The sequence below is a fragment of the Amphiprion ocellaris genome, chromosome 22 (genome assembly GCF_022539595.1).
Source record: "Amphiprion ocellaris isolate individual 3 ecotype Okinawa chromosome 22, ASM2253959v1, whole genome shotgun sequence".
NCBI classification, from domain to species: domain Eukaryota; kingdom Metazoa; phylum Chordata; class Actinopteri; family Pomacentridae; genus Amphiprion; species Amphiprion ocellaris.
In genome coordinates, this window is record NC_072787.1 from 20,288,152 (window position 1) to 20,306,904 (window position 18,753).

The following is an 18,753-nucleotide window of genomic DNA, read 5'->3' on the forward strand; positions in this document are numbered from 1 at the left end:
AATGTATCCTACAGCTGTGAAAACTGGCGACTGCAGGGCTTTGCATGTTGAAGGTATTTGACACAAATATGTAAGTGACAAGTAGTTAAAAATGGCAAAATTTGATCTCTTATTTTATAGAATTATAGGATAACGTTATTTTTGGCTCTTCAGCAGACAATATAAGTACAATCCTGATGACTCAGGCCCCAAAAATCATCAATGTTTGGCATACAACCACTGATGTATTAATATAAAACAAGTCCCATCATTGATGATACTGTGGCCCATTTCAAGCCATGTCTATTCTGGCTCTTCATGGCATCTGGGTCATATGTTAACAAGGTAATGCTTGCATTTAGTTAATTTAATGAACACAAATTAAAAAGAAAAACCCTAAATATACCATAAATTATATCCCCTGGCTGTGGCGAGCCTCCAGGTTTATTACAGCTCAGTGGTTCTCAACAGAAGACTGCAACTGTCATTTTTGCTAATAAAACACTGCAGTTTTACCTCTTTGAGCCTTGAAATATATCTAAGTGCAACAATCTGAAAATCACAGATGGAACTGATGACTCATTTATATAAGCAATGTGTGAGAAGAGGCCCTAAGTCAACACAGCAATTAAGTATAAGGCAAAATTTTGAGAGTCACTGCTATAATTGAAAAACTGAAACTACTGTGGTTGGTAAGAAGTAAAATTTGGCATGTTCTTTTTGTGCAAGTGGCCTTAAGCTGCTCTACTTCATTTCTTGGAGACCTCCGTGGTCCCTGGAGCCTGAGTCATTTTCCCTGAACTCCCCTGTCAGGACAGCTCTTCCTCCTCTAATCCCACACCTCTCAGACAACAGCTCAACCCTGAATCTGCTGGGAGGCCGTCAGCTGGTCCATCGAGTACGAGGTTAAACCACTTATCCGTCCATATGGGAGGGAGCAGGGGTGTCTAACCTCGACTGGCAGCCTGGCATGAAACAGCACATCGTTGGACTCAAGAGCTGCAATCAAGTAAATAAAACCTGCAGAGTGCTGGATGGGGAGATCAAGGAATGAGGAGGAAATAGTAGGAATGTTCAACCAAAGATTAAGGGAGTAACCGAATTTCATTAGCCACTGGATGAATCTTTGACTTTTAGTTACTGAGTTATACAAGAGGAGACATGAAATAATTAATCGTAAGGAATGCAGGGGCTCAAAAGATCACTTTGAGAGTAAAATTGAAGCATTAGCATATTTTCTGTTTAAATAAAGTGTAAATATGACTCATGCTAGAACATTTGGTAAATTTATTAAATATATAAGAGATAAATAGGCACACTGAAGACTTGCATTTACATTTTGTTGCTGAGAAATCATCTGTAAAAACAAGCCCGAGGCACACAGTGATGATGCACTGCCCTCTACAGGCCACTTACTATCAGTGCATCCAATTACAAAACGTGACTCAACAGTTTCTGCAGACCTTCATCAAGTCATTCATCACAACTCCAGTCTCCCAATGCAGGCAGCAGCAGCAGCAGGTACTGCAGTACATTGTAGGGAAAAAGCAGAATTACTAAGCAGGTGTTACATTTATTTAATTTTCATACATGACATTGAAAATTCTTATTTACAATCATTTTCACAGAGTTGAGAATTACGGTGGTGGACACTTAAGGGCTACGTTTCAGTGCAGACGGCTCTTTTTCAGCCTGGACGTGTCTGCTGCCGCTTTACGCTTACGTGACGGAGTCCCAGGAGCTTCCTCAGATGGAGCTTCAGCAGCCAAGTGGTACAGCTCAATAGGTGGAGTTGGCTCCTGGAGGAACGAAAACAAAGCAGTGTCATCTAGTGAGGAGTCTAGTGTGAGATCTGTCATATCAGAGGAGTCAATTCTTTCACGATAATGTCATTTAAATTCTGAGACATGATGTGAAACTGTCTTAAAAATTCAAGTGTCTCATCAAGGTTGACAAATGTTTTATAATAGTAAGAACAGATACTGAACACAAATACAAAGAAGAGAGAACATAATATTTTTACTAAATTCTATACATTCACACATAAGGAGAATAAATATTGATTGTTCCAACACATTCACAACTGTTCAAAAGTTTGGGGTCACTTAGAAATGTCCTTATTTTTGAAAGAAAAGCAGTTTTTATTAGTGAAGATAACATTTAATTAATCAGAAATACATTCTAGACATTGTTAATGTGGTAAATGACTATTCTAGCTGGAAACAGCTGATTTTTTAATGGAATATCTCCATAGGGGTACAGAGGAATATTTCCAGCAACCATCACTTCTGTGTTCCAATGCTACATTGTGTTAGCTAATGGTGTTGAAAGACTCATTGATGATTAGAAAACCCTTGTGCAGTTATGTTAGCACATGAATAAAAATGTGAGTTTTCATGGAAAACGTGAAATTGTCTGGTTGACCCTAAACTTTTGATCAGTAGTGCAGCTTATTTGATGTCATGAAACAACAGATTGAGAGTGGGAATATTTATATAGAGCAGAAATAACAAATCAATAATGAATACGTCCAATCATTTGCATTGCATAGTGTCACATCTGCGGCACAAAGAGATAATGAGGCTGTCAGTATTGCTCGTGGAAAACTGTCCCACTCTTCTTGAAGGGCTTGGCTAGGCTGTTGGACATTTTAGGTGAGAGGACTGCATTGCTGGACACGTCCATCCGGAGCTGTTTGAAGCAATTTCTTAGACAACAAATGATGGAGTTGTGCCTGACTACGGCCCCGACTGACATACCAGCATTCAGCAACCAACAGGAAGCTCTCGTCTTTCTCTTGTCATCCGTAGCATCACATCTTTTAAATAAAGGAGTGTCTGTGTGCTGGGAACACAGTCTGATTAACTGATTAACTGTCCTTTAAAGCCACACCTGACCTGGATGTTGATTAACTCAGTGGTCAAGACTTTATCACCACTTAAAAAGCTCAATAACTTATTGTGCACAATTAGCTCAATTTAACTCTTTCCTAATCATAACAATAGAATTTGGATTTTTAACTTTTTCTCCAAGTCAGAAAATGAGACCGTTTGCATTTTTGTTCTGGGTTATTCAACAGTGGGTGATATTCTGTATGGAGAGCTGTGCAAACCTGCATTAGGTAGTCTGCGATGTACTCTGGCTTCAAGCATGTGACTCCCTGCGAGGTGGCCTCTGATACGTCGACTCTGAAGTCTCCAGGTTTTAGCCGGCTGAAGTCTGCAAACAGATGTGTGGTCTCCTTGTATGAGGATGGGGAGGGACTGGGCAGGACCTGCAGAAAGATCACAAGAAACAAGTATGGACTGTGATCATCTCTTGTGGAAAATAAAGCAGCGAAAAAGAAACTACCAAACAAACTGGTTCTGTTCACTTCAATATGATATTGTAATAACTTTGTTATGTATGTTTCAGTTGATTTTCTCTAAAAGAATCCCGCCTGCTCGCTTAGCTGTTATTTCATTTCTTTGGTCTCGCTTGACTGCTTTTTATGGCTTCTGTGTGTAAAATCAAACACAGTTTTATTGCCAGTTGCTATATGGATTCCCACAGTTTTATATTACAAAACAGTGTGCAAGGTTTCAATCTTAATTTTGAAATTAGTAGGTAATTTGGTGTATTATATAATAATCTAGTTTCATAATCATAATATTAAATTTAAAGTTAATTTGCATGAAATACTGATACTTTTAACTTTATTTAACCACCATATTATCTCTTAAATATCACTAAGATTACAAGATTCAGACCCAGAAAAGTGAAAACTGAAAGAACGGTCAACTTTCTGTCAACTATTCATCTATTACATGTCATTTTGTTATGAAAATTGCCTAAATCTATGTTAAACAACATGATATTTCAATGAAATCAGTTTAGTCTACATGTCTTTTTAAAAATATTTACTAAAAATAAGCCACTTCCACCAGATTCTGTAAAACAAAAGATCCACACTCGGCACAACTGAGAAGCTATGAGTGACTCAGGTCTGACCAACAAAAATTCAGACACCTTTCGGCTGAACTGCAGGGAGTGTTTACATACAGGAGGCAACCACAGGAAAAAAAAAAAACAAAAAACATTTAAATAGTGAGGTATCTGTAGCATGTACAGTCACCATTTCATTTTGTTTTCCAGTATTGCTAACATCTTTGTGCACTTGTAGAAAGATGTACAATTTTACAAAGGGATTCAACCTTTGCTATGTTTTTGTGATTTTATGACACTAGAGCTGCGTCATCCTGCACTGAAGATACTTTTGAGTTTTCTGTACTTCTATCTATGGTTGTGTTTTTTTCCCAGAGGTGCAGGACTTTACATCACAGTGAAAAATGATCCCACAGTGAGTACAAACATGGCCAGAGATTGCTTGAGAATCAGACAGTTAAACTTGGTAGAAAATTTAGAATGTTAATCTTATATCTCTATTGGAAAGCACTTGTTTTAAATGTGATATTTAAAAACCAGTCACTCAACTTCACTTTAATGAAATGAGGCATTAATTAGCCTTCATGTACAAAGAGCAGAGGCCAGATTTCACAAGCCAAATATCCCTTATAATATTTAATGAGTAAGACTATTGTTTAAGACATCTTCTGCTATATAAACTGATTACAAGATGACACGCATCAAAATATGAGTAGCTAAATCATTATATACCCCCGCTTTATCAGCAAATAAATGTCATTTTATCATCAGACTAACTAAGAGTTGCTCTGGAAAAAGCATAATAGAATGACTCTTCATTTTCCGCTGACAGTTTCTCTATTGAGACAAATTTTTAAGATGCTGTCTCAGCGCTTTTCCCTCAAAAAGGAAGAGAAATGTCTTATCTCATCAGTTAAAACTAGATAAGGTAGTTTGCGGCTCGTAAAGGAAAAGCACTGACAAACCTTCGCCCCGCCAGACTGCAGTAACCGTCTGAAGCCTGACTCTCTGCTCTGGTCAATGTTCAGCATGACTGTCCATCCACTGAAGGCTCCCTGGAAAATACAAATGGTTGTTTACAGAAAATAAATGCTTCAACTTCAAAGAGAGTAACTGATGCTGAGCTCTGGTGTACACAGTGTTTATGAGTCTGTATGCACCTCATGCTCAGAGCGCCTCTGCAGGGCTTTTCTCCAACGCATGGCAGCTAACGCCAGTCTCTTCTGTTGAGATGTGATGGAGGGTAACGCATCCAGGATGGAGCTGCTGCCCCACTCATACTCATCCTCCTGCATCACAAACAGAAACAGAGATGGAAATTGAGAGAAAATCTTTTTCTGAGTCAACACCTGTAAAAATTTGGTATTAAAACCTTTAGTACTAAAACAAGGCTATGTAGCTAAAAAAGCAACTGCAAGAAACAGCTACTTGTGCTAAGATATGCTAAACATGTGGCTAGCTATTAATACAGGTTTTGTATTTCTTCTGCAGTTAACAATGAAGAACATTACTGGCAGGTTTACAGGCAAAGTTAGAACTTTCAGATTTTATGCAACCTGAAGGAATACACACACAAAAAATCTGACAAAAATACTTGATTATCTTCAGATTCTGACCTGAATGAAGCGTCCAACTGAGCGACAGGCCTCCAGGTACGATCGGTGCAGGATCCATTTACCAGCTGCCATTGCTGCTAGATATTTCTCGTTACGCAGAGGCGTCCCTACGATGATGTGTGAGCAGCTGGGGTCGAAAGACTGCTTGTCCAAGACTACACCACCTACAGTCCCAAACAGAAAGAAAGTCAGAAACTATGTATAAGATATGCTGGACCTCTACTGGGGTTATGGCTAAAAAATCTGATAATATATGACATAAAAATGCTACATAAATGTAATTTTGTAGTAGAATTAAAGGAAAATGAACTTGTCACGTGTAAATTATGCATTTGCCATTTAAAGAGTATTCAGCTTGTTATACACAGTCAAAAGCTGACATGTGTTGCAACAAAGCTAAGAACATTTTTGTTAGAAGAAATATTCTGCTGGAGGAAATCTTCCCTGATTATGGAGGCAGATCCTCAGTTTTAGTCATCAGGGATTAGCTCCTCTGACTTCAGGCCTGTGATGCGTCGCCTTTTGTTCTGCAGCATGATGAAACATTGTTAGATGCCTAATTAGGTGGGAGACTCACCAAGCTCCTCTATGAGGTGACTGTAATCAATGCGCTCCTGAGGGCTGAGGGAGGACAGCTGAAATCTGGGTATCTGCTTCTCTTCCTTTCTCTCCTCCTGAGAGAAATAAATAACTTCGTTAGCACCAGCAGTTTGTTTGAAAGAGATGGTATATGTAGATGGTGTACTGCACACCACAAATATAAGTCGTAGTTGTTATTTTATTGCTCCGGGGTGTGTATGCAGCTGTTTGCATCAGTCAGGGAGACAGAAAGACTGAGCTCTAAACTGTTCAGATATTGCGGTACAGTTAGATTTGCATTAATACTTCATATTGATAATATAAATATGAAGCCTTACTTGTGGCTCCGGTGCTACTGGGGGGTTAGCAAGAGGAAAGGCGATGCTAGGAGCTTTAGGAGTGGGAAAATCATTTTCTGGCTCCTCTGATGGAGGCGTCAAGACCCTCTGGCCCATGTGTTGGTCAATGACGTCGCAAGCAGCTGTGAAAGAACAGAATGATTATCATGAAATGGTCATAAAACCAAACCCAAACCAAACAATGTTACTTTCGTCAGTTCGTTCAGTTATTCACACCTGGAAGAAGATGTAAACTACTCTCCACATGAGAATCGGTTTATGTGGCGCAACTAGTTGTAATTTAGTCACGTGAAAAATTAAGTCCAGGCTGAGTATAAACGGGTGCGACTGACACCTGATCTCTTACCCATCTCGACCAGCTCTGAGTCAGTCATTGAGTCCCTGAACTGTGGTCCGTTCTCTGCGCTGGGAGGAGGTGGAGGTGCGAAGGGTTCTGAGTGTTGTGAGGGACTTCCAGGCCACTGTAGATTATCTGCCAGCTTGGCCCTCTCCTCTCTGGCTGTAGGATCGTCCCAAACTATCTGTTCACTCTGAGATGGCTCCGTGTTTATGTCCATAGCTGCTTCTCTGGTCACCCTGGAATCATGACAGAACAGTCCGGTGCATGAAACCCCAAAACAAATTCTTTTTGATCATAAAAGGTCTGCAAAAGTTCTTCAACAAACTAAAGCTGAGGTTTGCAGACTATACTGTGATATAACCGATGCCATGCTCAGACTGCAGGAGTTTTAAAAACACATTTTGAATTCAGGTTGCATCATATGTCTTCTTGCTAATCTCAGACTTGCACAGACGAAAAAAAAATTTAAATTATGACTCATCACACACTACAGGATATAAAGATTATTGTGCAAGAGTGAGCAATCAGGCAGCAGTGCACCGCCTCACCTGATCTCATGGGAAAACAGATCCAAACAAATAAAAAGACAGCAACATTATTAACACTATGCGGTAAGAAAATGACAATAGCAGAAGGCTAAACAAGTATGGAGGAGAAAATGACTGGAAAGATGAAGTCAAAATAGTTCGTCTATACTTTAATGAGAACTGAATGTGAAATTTTAGCTAGCAGTTTTAATGTCTGTAGCTAACATAAGCCTCAAGGGCCAGAATATTTAAAAATGCTTGGCAACAGCATCCAGTGTTTTGAGCACTAGCGTGACAATTGTATAGCGTTCCAATTTTTATTTGAGTGGCCCAATGAGACTGGAGGCAGTTTGGGAGTGTTGGGTTTAACTCAAACCAAATAATATAGATTGAACATCAGCTCAGAGCAGATTCTCTCTCTGATTTGGAGCAGTAAAATGAGGGTAAATCAGCCAAAAACTTCTGTAGTCTTAACCTGGAATTAGAAAGCCGACCTTGTGTTTTAGCCAGCAATCCTTCGCTACTGTCAACACTAACTCATGGTTACTGTGTGTTAGATACCATCTCACTGCTTTTTCACACACACTAAAACAGTAACAGGTTGCCCGAATGAAAGGTTGGATTACATATTTTTTACATGCCTCTTGTTTAAAACGAATAAATTCATCATTGTAAATGTTTTATGGCATTGCATTATTCCTGAAAGTGTTGCCAGCTCTTCCAGATATTCAAACTTGACACTTCTATATTTTTTACATAAGGTAACAGCTTCCATACCTCAGAGCTTCTAGAGTTCGTCTGTTATTGCTGCGTCCGACTCTGCTGCCGTCAGGTGTGTTGGGGCTCGAGTCGGCCCCTCCTGATCCCATCCGGGAGAGTCTGACTGATGTTCGCCTCCCTGTCGTCAGTTTGGTGGCTGACATGATCTCCTGCAGCTGCCGTTGGAGGTTCTCCCTCATTTGTAGAGTCTCTGAAATATCTGAACCAAACGAACCGTGTTCATAAAATACGAGTATGAACACAAACCTCGTAACAGCTGGAAAAACGCACTCACCGCTTTTTTCTGTAGTATCATTCATTTCATCTCGATCTATGCTTCCGTCACTTACACGTCGAGGGGCTGCAGCTTCTACCGTGGCATTATGTTCAGACTGAGAGATAGATAATCAAATGGGGAAAGAGGCATAATTAATGAGATGTCATTTGCTAGATAATACAAACAACTAACACTGCTAGCTTCTCAGACTGTCAGACACAGAATGCATAGCCACAGAGGTGAAATTGTATCTTTATACTCACCTTATCAGCCTTTGCTTCAGTGACGTCCTTGACTTGTGTTCGTGTTAAAGGTGGAGACCTCTGAGAGTTGCTGGGGAGTTGGCTCAGGTTCAGGCTCATCTTGGGGTTGTAGGTGAAGGGATACAGAGACTCTGGGACGTGTCTCTGCTCCTCAGCACACTGCACAGAGGTCGACAAGGCCGGCTTGTTAAAACACAGAGTACATATATATACACAGAAATGTATTCACAAGAACTAATTAAATAAAACAGTTATGATGGGAAACATAATTGAAACAGAAATGTGTCTTGAAAATTAACATATCAGAGCAATTTTTCATTTGCTATTCAGCTTTGTTGAGGGGATGATAATTATTTCTCCCGGATGAGAAGTGCTAAGAGAATACAGAATGAGATCCCACATTAAAGTGCGTTTTTATATGATTATGTATCTTCTTAAAGACATAATTTCTTTAAAAGCTTGTTTAAGCAATGGAAACAAAATATTTTGCCTAAATCTTAGTGAGGGTTTCATGGGGGCTTAGAAGGAAGCATGGGGCTTAAATCTTGGCGTTAATCCTATTATAGATGTCTTTTATGGATCGGTTTATGTCCTCAGATTGAAGGAAAGCAGCCCAAGTGAACTGAGCATGAATGTGCATTTATGTATATTAATTATCTGTGGGACAATTGGTTCTGTGACAGATTGGTTTCATCTTAGCAGCGTTTCCAGCTTTCTGCCCACTACATACTGAGATAGGCTCCAACCCTCTCTTGGTTTAAGAGAACAGACGGACATATTTTTACTTTTTACAATACTACAGGCAGCAGATGTGCAATCCGTATAATAGACAATTAGCAATAAATCTAAAACTCTATTGCATTGACAATCAGTTTAATGTTTCATGCCTCGCCTTAAGCTTGGGTTTGATTTATACTACTGGGATACGTACAGCCTGCAGCCAGTACTGAGAGACCACATGCAGCCCTCTCTCCTTCACTCCTCGGTATTCCCGGGTGTTGTCCCCCACACGACCCTGGTAGATGTAGTGTGTCACTGTATCATCACAAACCCACCTAAAAACAAGTGCAAAAAGAGACATTTCTGATATCTGTATTCATATTTACAAAAATAAAATCAAAAGGATAGCTCTATATTTTCCTGGTGTTCCCACAACGATCCCGCTGTGTCCTTTATGGATTGTTAAGAGATTCCTCCTTTCAGGGTAATTAATAGGGAGCAATAAGCACAGTCCTCTGCAAAAATACATTAAGCTAAAAGAGATGTAAAGCCTCAGCAGTCTGAGTCAGGGAAACTATTGTATTTTTAGCATGATAAATGCAAAAAACACAGCATGAATTCGCTTTGTTCCTCCCCACAGAGGGAAAGATGGTTGAGTCAGGTCACAACGACAGAAACACAAAGAAGGAAAATGGTGCTGAAAAAGCCAGAAACTTTTAGAAGATGCTTGCAGAACAATGATGGCAATCAATAACCAATACGTGAGAATGCTTTATAAAGGAAAAGGTCAACCTATTATTTTAGTCATGTTTGCAAAAATGTACCAAATACCTGAAGTCAGCTCCAAGAGAAGCAGCGATGGCATTCAGCTCGCCCTGCATTTTGCTCAGTTTCTTTCCAACACAGATCACAACACCAGCCAGGGGACCAGCTTCTTTTTCTGGAACCTTACATACAAAAATGGTGATAGTTTTGTTTATATGGAGCGTAATGGTTGTGCTAACACATAAAACAATTCAGCCTCTCAGACACATCGATCAAAGAAAAGTGCTAACATAAAGCTAAATCTAATAAAGTTTTTGGATGTTATGTGGCTTTGTGACCACGAGTTTGTGACACAGTTGTATATTTCTATTATTGTTTACCTCCTTCTCAGTTGTCTTTGTAAGCTGTGGACTAGCAGAAACTTCTTGCATTTCTGAGGCATTGCGAGCGCTGTTGGCTAAAGCCACCTTCAGGTTCCTGTTGATGACATCAGTTAGTGGCGTCTCCACTTTCTCTCCTGGTTTCGATCTCCCGCCTGGAGTTTCCAAAGCTCCCAGTGCATCCTAAATTAACAAAGCATGCATATTTATGGAACTATCAATCAGAGGAAAGTAGACATTTTTTTTGCTGTAAGTCTAAGTAAAACTCTTAATTCTGTTGCTACTCAGTGAGTCCCGACCTTGACATTGAAGGAGGGCCTGAAGAGCTGGTCTCTGCTGAGGAAACGTGACGGCGTGTCCAGCTGCAGGGATGAGTCCTTCTGAAGCGGGTTCCTTCTTCCGCCATCCTGGTTTTGTTTAGGGGTGCGGATGTCCTCTTTGGGCTTCATCTCGTCCAACACAGAGCGGAACACTTTGCTCTGAAATCGACCTAAATCCAGCGGGGTGATGGCTTTACCACTCTGGACACCCAGCAGGGGGATCTCTGGAGAGGAACAAGCTGGTGGAGGCATGACTGGTTTCTGGGAACCGCCGACAAAACTCTCTTCATCTCTCTCTGTAGAAGAGCAAAATTGAAACTTTATGCATTACTACTGTGGAAATCATTAGGCACTTTAAACTGTACTATTGCCGAACTTGAGCATGTAGATTCAGTGGGATCACTCAGATTGGCCCTATAAATAAAGTTTACTATAGTGAAGCTCTACACTAATCGCTGCCATTTAACATCCCCCACGGACACTAAGAGCACAGTTACCAACGTGTACAATACTGGGCAGCTCAGCTTCACCTATGAGCTGCCCGGCACAGCCGTTTGCACAGCTGATGAGCCACAGAATGTTTTTTTTTTACCAGCTACACCTGCAGCAAACATATTCGAAGGTTGCATAAGTCACAGGCAAAAGGAATTTTGGGATTGTGGCAAGTACATATCCACAGACAACAGCAAATTATGTAATAGATAAAGTTACTAAGAAACCATCAGCTAGTACTGTCAAAACAAACACAGACAGAGGGATCGAAACCCCAAAGTGGAAGCCCTGTTTACTGTATACTGGTAATGTATCTCAGAAAGATTTTGACACATTTCTGTGTGAAAGGGCTGTGCATACCTCATGTGAAAAACATGCATAGGAGAATTCCCTATTTTTGTTTGCAGAGCAGATCTCTGTTGTGCATACACACCACTTGGATGCTACGCAAAAACGTAGAGTTGCAGCAACTGCTTTGTGAGCTGACAAGTTAAATGTAGCCATAGCTGTAGAACTACAGATTCTAAATGGTAACACATTCAAAGACAGAGTTTATTGTTCTATGATTACTGCTGCAGTGACAGCTATGAGATGCATTTCCAAACACAAATGTACCAGAGACAGGTGTCTAACCTGGTGAGGGTGGCAAGTCAACTAGAAATCTCTCCTCCGCTGCCCTCTGGCCGGTTCGAGCTGCTTCTAGTATCCAGTACATGGTAACGGCAGGAAGTCTCCACTTCTTGGCTGCTTGGTACTTTGTGCCCTCAGGACTGTGCAGCACCAGATGAGTGCTGGCCAGCATGCCTTTCTTCTGGTTGGCCAGGCGCACAAAGTAATCCTGGACACTACAGCGGGGACAGAAGAGAGATAAGGATTAAGATGGACAGCTCACAATAGCCTGCAGCCCACATGAGGGGAAAAGGTACGCAGCAGAGAGAGTGAACTGATGCTACAATGTGCACAGAGCAGGATTCTGTTGTTATTTATTTAACAGTGGTAACATCCCATTGACCAAGAGCACATATAGCTAGAAACATGTATGAATGATAGAAAAGAACTGCTTTTACATTATCTATGCATGAATAATAATAATCCTGATACCACTAGGGTTATTATATTATATTTCTAACCACCTAAATATGAATTTTCATTAAACTGCAGCAGTTAATGAAACTAACAAGGCATAAATCTCGACTCTTGGTCCAAATGATACCACTACATCAATTTCTAAACAGTAAGCAGGTGGTCATACTTGGCTCCAAGGTGCTTGGCCAGCTCCACCAAAGACTCCCTCTCTGCTCCGGTGAACTGACTGACTGAGAGAATGCAATCTTTCAGAGGAAAACGTCCATCCATTACAGCAACTGGGGTGAATAAAGGGTTGGAGGACAGTTGCAGAATACACTCCTTCTCCACACACATGGCCTGCAAATCAAAAAGAGCAAATGCCAAAAACAGAAGACACTGTCCCAACATGTAAAACTGTTAGCAAATGTGCATTTAAGGGCAGTTAAATGTATTTGTGGTTGCTTCTTGATGGGACATGAGGTAGGTTAAATAACTGTTTGCCCCCAGTGCAACCCTTTATCTACACAGGTCAAAAGGATGAAGCCTGTTTGTGGTCTTACCAGCCAGGTATCAGTGACCACCTCGTCCACTGTGGCCTCCACTGAACAGCCCAACAGCGGCACCACTGCATAGTCAGCCACAACCCGTGTACGGCCTATCAGCACCCTGCCTCCATGTTCTGTCACCAGCACAGAGAGCTGCGCCTCGGCCTCGGTGCCAAAGCCCACAAAAAGGAAACATTTCCCGAAAAACAGTCCTGCCTCGCTGGCTTCCTGCAGGGTTGAGTTTGGCTCTGGTCCTCTGGTGTGATTTGGCCCCCAGGGCTCCGGCTGAGGCTCTGCAGCTGTACTGAAGGACTTCCTGCTGCTGCTCTCTGCTGCTGCTGGTGGCATATCAACTGGAAGATAAAAGAACAGTTTTAAGTGCAACATATGAAACTCATATCAGGCTAAATTTTGCTAGACAGACATATCCACCAGACTCAAAATGTGTTGTGAACACCCAGTAAATCTCCCAGCAACAGATACTTACCCACTGTTGGGTCGTCATCCATGTATTGTGAGAGCAGATCTTCTTCTGCTCTCTTTTGCCGGGGAGTGCTGGGGCTGGCTACAGGCGGACCAGCTGAGAGCCGGGAGCTGGGAGTATGATGGGCTGGAACAGATACAGCAGGTAGAGCAGGAGGCAGACAGTCGGGGTGGAGGTAACCTGTTTCTGGGAGCAAACTGCCTTTGGAGAAACTGTCCAGCAGCCACTGCACCGTTACTACGTGGGGCCTGGAAAGTAACAGACATAAGATTACAAACAGTACTACCCACATCCTCATGCTGAATCTCACCTTCCATTCTCTTTTTCATTTCAGTTTATTTTGCAAGCTTCTATATACTTTACTTTGTTGGGAGTGCATATAATACTACAATCCAAATTCCCCATTAAGGATAATGCAAGAATATATTCTGAATTTGAACTTAAACAGAACTTAAGTCAGTGTAGGTTATTCTTATCAATTCAATTTACTTTAAGCTCCCTTAATTCGTACAACTGGTTAGATAAAATACATTGTCAGCCTTGTACTACTCACATTTATATTTTTATCTACAGACATATACTCATTTCCAGCAGTTCCATCACATTAAACAGAAAATTATCTCTGTAGTATTCTTCATATTATACATATTTTTGTGTAATTCAGCCTAATGTATATAGTATTTAGAGTTTGTGAGGTCAAAACTGCCCACATCTTCAACCTATGCTATAAATGACAAGGCTGTAAGTATTATGAAAGCAATAGTCGCTGCAGTTCTGACCTATGAGTCGCTTTGGAGAGAAAATTCTTGAGACCCTGGTCGAGATCACCCATGACTACATGTGTGAGTTCCTCACTGGGCTGGTTGAAGCGCAAACCTCCTGCAGCATTCACTAGACGGCGCAGCTTCTCCAGTTTCTTCCCTGGCAGGCCACATAGATACAGCTGTGCAACATTTAGCAAATGAGAAATAAAACCTCAAATTCATCATTTACAGAAATAACAAACTGCTAGTCCCTCATTCTATATCACAAGAAAAATACAGGCCATCTCTGTACCTTACAACCGTCCAGTACATCATCAGCTGGGCACACGGTGAGATCCAGACTGTCTATGGGATCTGGAGTTTCCAGACGACTGATGGTGCCATTGGTGACGGCTGTGTCGTTTATTGTCATGCTAGCATTGACAGAAATGTGGCTCAAGCCCAAAAGAGATGGACCATCTAGACATGAAAAACACATATTAGAAAGGAACATTTTGAGAGGCTTTATAAGGGACACAAAGTGTTGTTGTCAGCCTCCATCACATCATGAAGGACAAAACTAACATTTTAAAGGCGGTGAACAACAGATGCACTATCAGTCTGTGGCTCACCCTCTTTGTGGCCGGTACCCGTTGGGGTAGAAGTGTGTGGTCGAGTGGTTTTTGACGCATTGCGCTCTACAGTGTACCTGCTCTCATCTTGACAAAAGCCTTTCTCTATGCTGTCAAAGAGCCAGTGCAGAGACACACAATACACATTCCACTTCCGAGCGCACTCGTACTTTTGACCTGCAACAAAATAAAAGTATTCAGAACAATATTGATACCAATGATACCATCCTATTCAAGAATACAGATAGAACTTAATTTTCGTTTTCAGACAGTGATGCTTTATTTAGTTATCATGTGCCGCGCAATTTTCACAGTTTTGAAGGCGTAAGACTTTTCTGTCACTGACTTTCAGCAGTATTCATTTGGAAAAACATTACCAGTGTCCTGGTGACTCACCTGTTGGTTCACTAACAATGAGGTGTGTGCACTCATTCATTTTGAGCTGACCAGTGTAGCTGCCTCCGTGCTGCTCACAGAGCCGCTGTACTTCTTTGCGCTCTGTGCTGGAAAGGCCTGTTACACAAACAGTACAGCCACGTAGCACAGGGCACAGATAGTCCTCCAACGGCAGGTCTGTATACCTGAAAAGACTGAAAAAAGGAGGGAAAAGACTTGCTTATTAAATCTACACTGAAACAGTCACAACAACTATAGTGACTACAGGTTGTAATGGCTTGTGATATTGATTGGTAAGTGTCAGTAAATATTTTAAAATTTGAATTTATTTGAGCAGCAAAGTTTGGGTGCATTTTTCTACAATTAAAACTTCTATTCCTTTGCTACCTAGATGTAAAACTATGTACCCAATAACACCAATGATTGGTCTTACACAAACAGTAAAATTACCTACCTATCCTGTGATTTCTCCCAACAGGCTTTCACCCAAGTGGGCAGCAGGATGGGTTTACCCAGGCTTGCAGCTACCAGGTATTTTTTGCTGCCCACTTCACCTGCAATCAGGTGTGTCACAGACACATTTAGATCAAGATAGACTCGTCCACCCATGAGTTGCACCAGATCCATCACCTCTGCCTGTAAAGTGAGAAATACACACATATTAACACTTTTATGCGGCTATTTTGTTGACTGTGAGTCACTACCTTGATACTAACCCCTATCTAGAAGATTTCAGTTACAGCTGATTCTATTTAGACTGAGTATTCATGTTCACATGTTTAAAAATATCTGTCTGAGCAAAGATTACAGGCACATTCATTAAAAAGTCCAAGCTTGAGGCTTGCCTAACAGTAAATAGCCAGATTCTTTATGATTAAGTCTGATTGTCTACAAGAGACAGCATGAAGCACACAGGTTTAGTACATCTAGTACAGTACATCCACACATTACCGTCCAGTCAAAGACAGCACCACTCAAGAGAAAGAAAAGATTTCATAGTAAGGCCTACTACACGTGACACACAGGCAGCCTCTTAGCCGGTAATTTGAGCGTTTGATAAAGATTTGCTTTACAGAGTAAATGAGAAGCTGTCATCGCATACACAAAATATTTAGGACTTCATTTTCAGATTAAGAATATTCTGTAGATTTGATTTTGTTGCTGTTCATATATACTGTACTAGGGAATGATCACAGCGCTACACTCTATTTTGAGTAACAGAGAAACATTCTGCACCACATGCAGGAAACCAACCCTTGTAGCTTTGTCCAGGCTCGTGCAGGAAATAGTGATGTCTGCCATGGCCATGTTATAGACAGGTTTCTCTGCTTTGGGGACACAGTGTTGGTGCTGCAGACAGTACAACACCACCAGCGGACTCACCATCCTGCAGCCAAGCTATACGACAAATAAGAAAGAGTGACAAACACAAGAGTTAATCTCCAGTTCCTGTGAAATTCACCATCCAGATTTCATTGTATGTTTAATATAGAGTTAGACCTTCTTGCAGTGCAGAAAGGCTGGAGTGGTGAAGCTGCTGAACACAAACAGAGACTTGTCCTTCTGGTCCATTCGTAAAACCTCATCTTCTTCAATTCTTTTCAAGTACTTTTCAGACTGTAGCTCCAAAATGGCCTGTATAAACACGAGACAAACATAATCATCAAGCACAAACAAAGACACAGTGAAGAAGAAATGTTAACTTCAACAGAGAGATTGGACCAGGTAGTGGAGTTTACCTCATAAGCTTTGACAGCATACTCTGTTTTCAGCCCTTTACTTTCAACAAACTTCACAATAAAACCTTCCTTGTCTCCTTTGGACATGGTGAACCTGCATTATGACCAGTGAAAAGACATAACATTTGTTATAATAGCTCTGGCTGGCTTGAGCAGCAGCATCTCAGTTGGCAGAAATGATCACTTCCAGAGAATATGCTGTGATTAGATCTCTAAGTAAAGCTACTAATACCAATCTAGTTATAGGTCGGAATAACGTTATACACAGAAGTAACATTAGCCTGTTCTGTATAGTCACGCGCTAATGTTAGCTAAACTGAAAGGTTAGCTTACCTCCTATTGATCCACTCAGACTGTACGTAGATTTAAAGGTAGCTTCTGTAGACGAACAGCAATCAGTATAAACTCTAACTAGTCATAAGGAACTAGTTTAATGTTAGTAACGACTACCAACAAAAAACTCCTCGAAATACAAGTTCATCTAGCGTTGCTATCAATTTTAAACAAATGCTGCGCAAACTTGAACGCAGCTTCTTAACGTGAACCGGCTAGCCTACGTTCAGAATGGTAAAAAACTTAAGTTAGAGCTTTAAAATTCTTCCAACACCACTAGTATTCATATTATTGTAAACGAACCGTCACTAGTCATTCCAATATAACACAAATTAATGTACATTTTACGATAATTTAATCATAGTAGTTTGGCGAAATTGAAATGTTCTCTTTGTTGATATTGTTCGCGCCCTGTGTCGTAAGTTCCGGTGCTACATTTAATCTGACCGTGTAGAGTCGGAGTGACCGCTAGAAAGTTCCTCAGCAGGCATTGTTCATATCAACGACATTATAAAGTGTTTCGAAGAACTAAAATAATACAAGTATACGCTTATGTGAAAACATAAGCAGAATTAAATAAATATAAGTATATTCATATTCAGATGAGGATACTGCAGAGGACACTGCATTACAGGAACCCATGTTTGAATCATGTGAACATGAGTTTTATATTTAAGAAATGACATCTGAATTTAAATTCTTCATTATCATATTTAACTTAAATATGAAGTAAATCATCCTAGGCTTGCGAGGAAAGACCTTTTCATGATATCCAAGCGGCAAACATTCAGATCCAGAGCCAAATCGGTCCAGACTTAGGGTTCTTAAACAAATTTGCTGAAGGACTTTTGTCAAAATAATTCTGCAAATATGTGGATTGTGAGGACAATCCTATTTATAACAGGAACCTGGTAAAATCTCTCCAAGCACACCACAGCATCTAGTAAATATGCATTGCTTTACAATAATCTTGCTATGGACATTCATTTTAGAGAATAGGTGAACTGATATCAGAGAATAATTCAAAGTATTTGCACATGTACTGGAAGTTATCCAGTTAAGTTTGTATGTTTGTATGTTTTTTATCTGTTCTGCTGTATTTGTTTTTTTGTAAAGTCACATTGGGTGTCAAGAAAGGTACTTACAAATAAAATGTATTATTAAGTATATCTGACTATGGAAGATTAAGATGCATTTTAAGGGAGACTGTTTCAGAATTTTTGTGCTCCAAAGAGACTCTAATACACAAGTTACTATGTGCAAACTGCAACATCTGCTTAATTTTCTATGTAACCCTCTGACTAAACTGAAGAACTAAAATTAGCTTTATTAAGTATGAGGTATTAAGGCTTATGTTTAATTCTGGAAATGTCGCTGGGCTGTCACTAAAATACTCACGGCAGGGATTTTATCATGTCCAAAAAGCAAACAAGTGTCTAAAACTATTATTTCTTTCCCCCCCCCCAACACATAGTGGAAAATTACGTCTGTTTTGCTGTGTAAATATTTCAGA

General features: G+C 40.5%; 1 protein-coding gene across 1 annotated transcript; it reads right to left on the reverse strand.

The window, feature by feature from the left end:
- Positions 1-1,252: 1,252 nt before the first annotated feature.
- topbp1 (DNA topoisomerase II binding protein 1) lies at positions 1,253-17,663 on the reverse strand. The gene is made up of 28 exons (XM_023263097.3): positions 17,241-17,663; positions 16,908-17,001; positions 16,669-16,803; positions 16,423-16,566; positions 15,623-15,804; positions 15,169-15,362; positions 14,773-14,949; positions 14,454-14,620; positions 14,177-14,340; positions 13,401-13,645; positions 12,929-13,266; positions 12,553-12,725; positions 11,934-12,145; positions 10,788-11,104; positions 10,489-10,671; positions 10,175-10,290; positions 9,555-9,678; positions 8,624-8,782; positions 8,379-8,475; positions 8,102-8,303; positions 6,804-7,033; positions 6,437-6,579; positions 6,097-6,193; positions 5,520-5,683; positions 5,064-5,192; positions 4,869-4,958; positions 3,092-3,253; positions 1,253-1,778 (listed from the first exon to the last, which is right to left on the reverse strand). The coding sequence occupies exons 2-28, from the start codon at positions 16,992-16,994 to the stop codon at positions 1,647-1,649; spliced, it is 4,563 nt and encodes a 1,520-aa protein (XP_023118865.2). The 5' UTR covers positions 16,995-17,001; positions 17,241-17,663; the 3' UTR covers positions 1,253-1,646.
- Between the last annotated feature and the right edge of the window lie 1,090 nt (positions 17,664-18,753).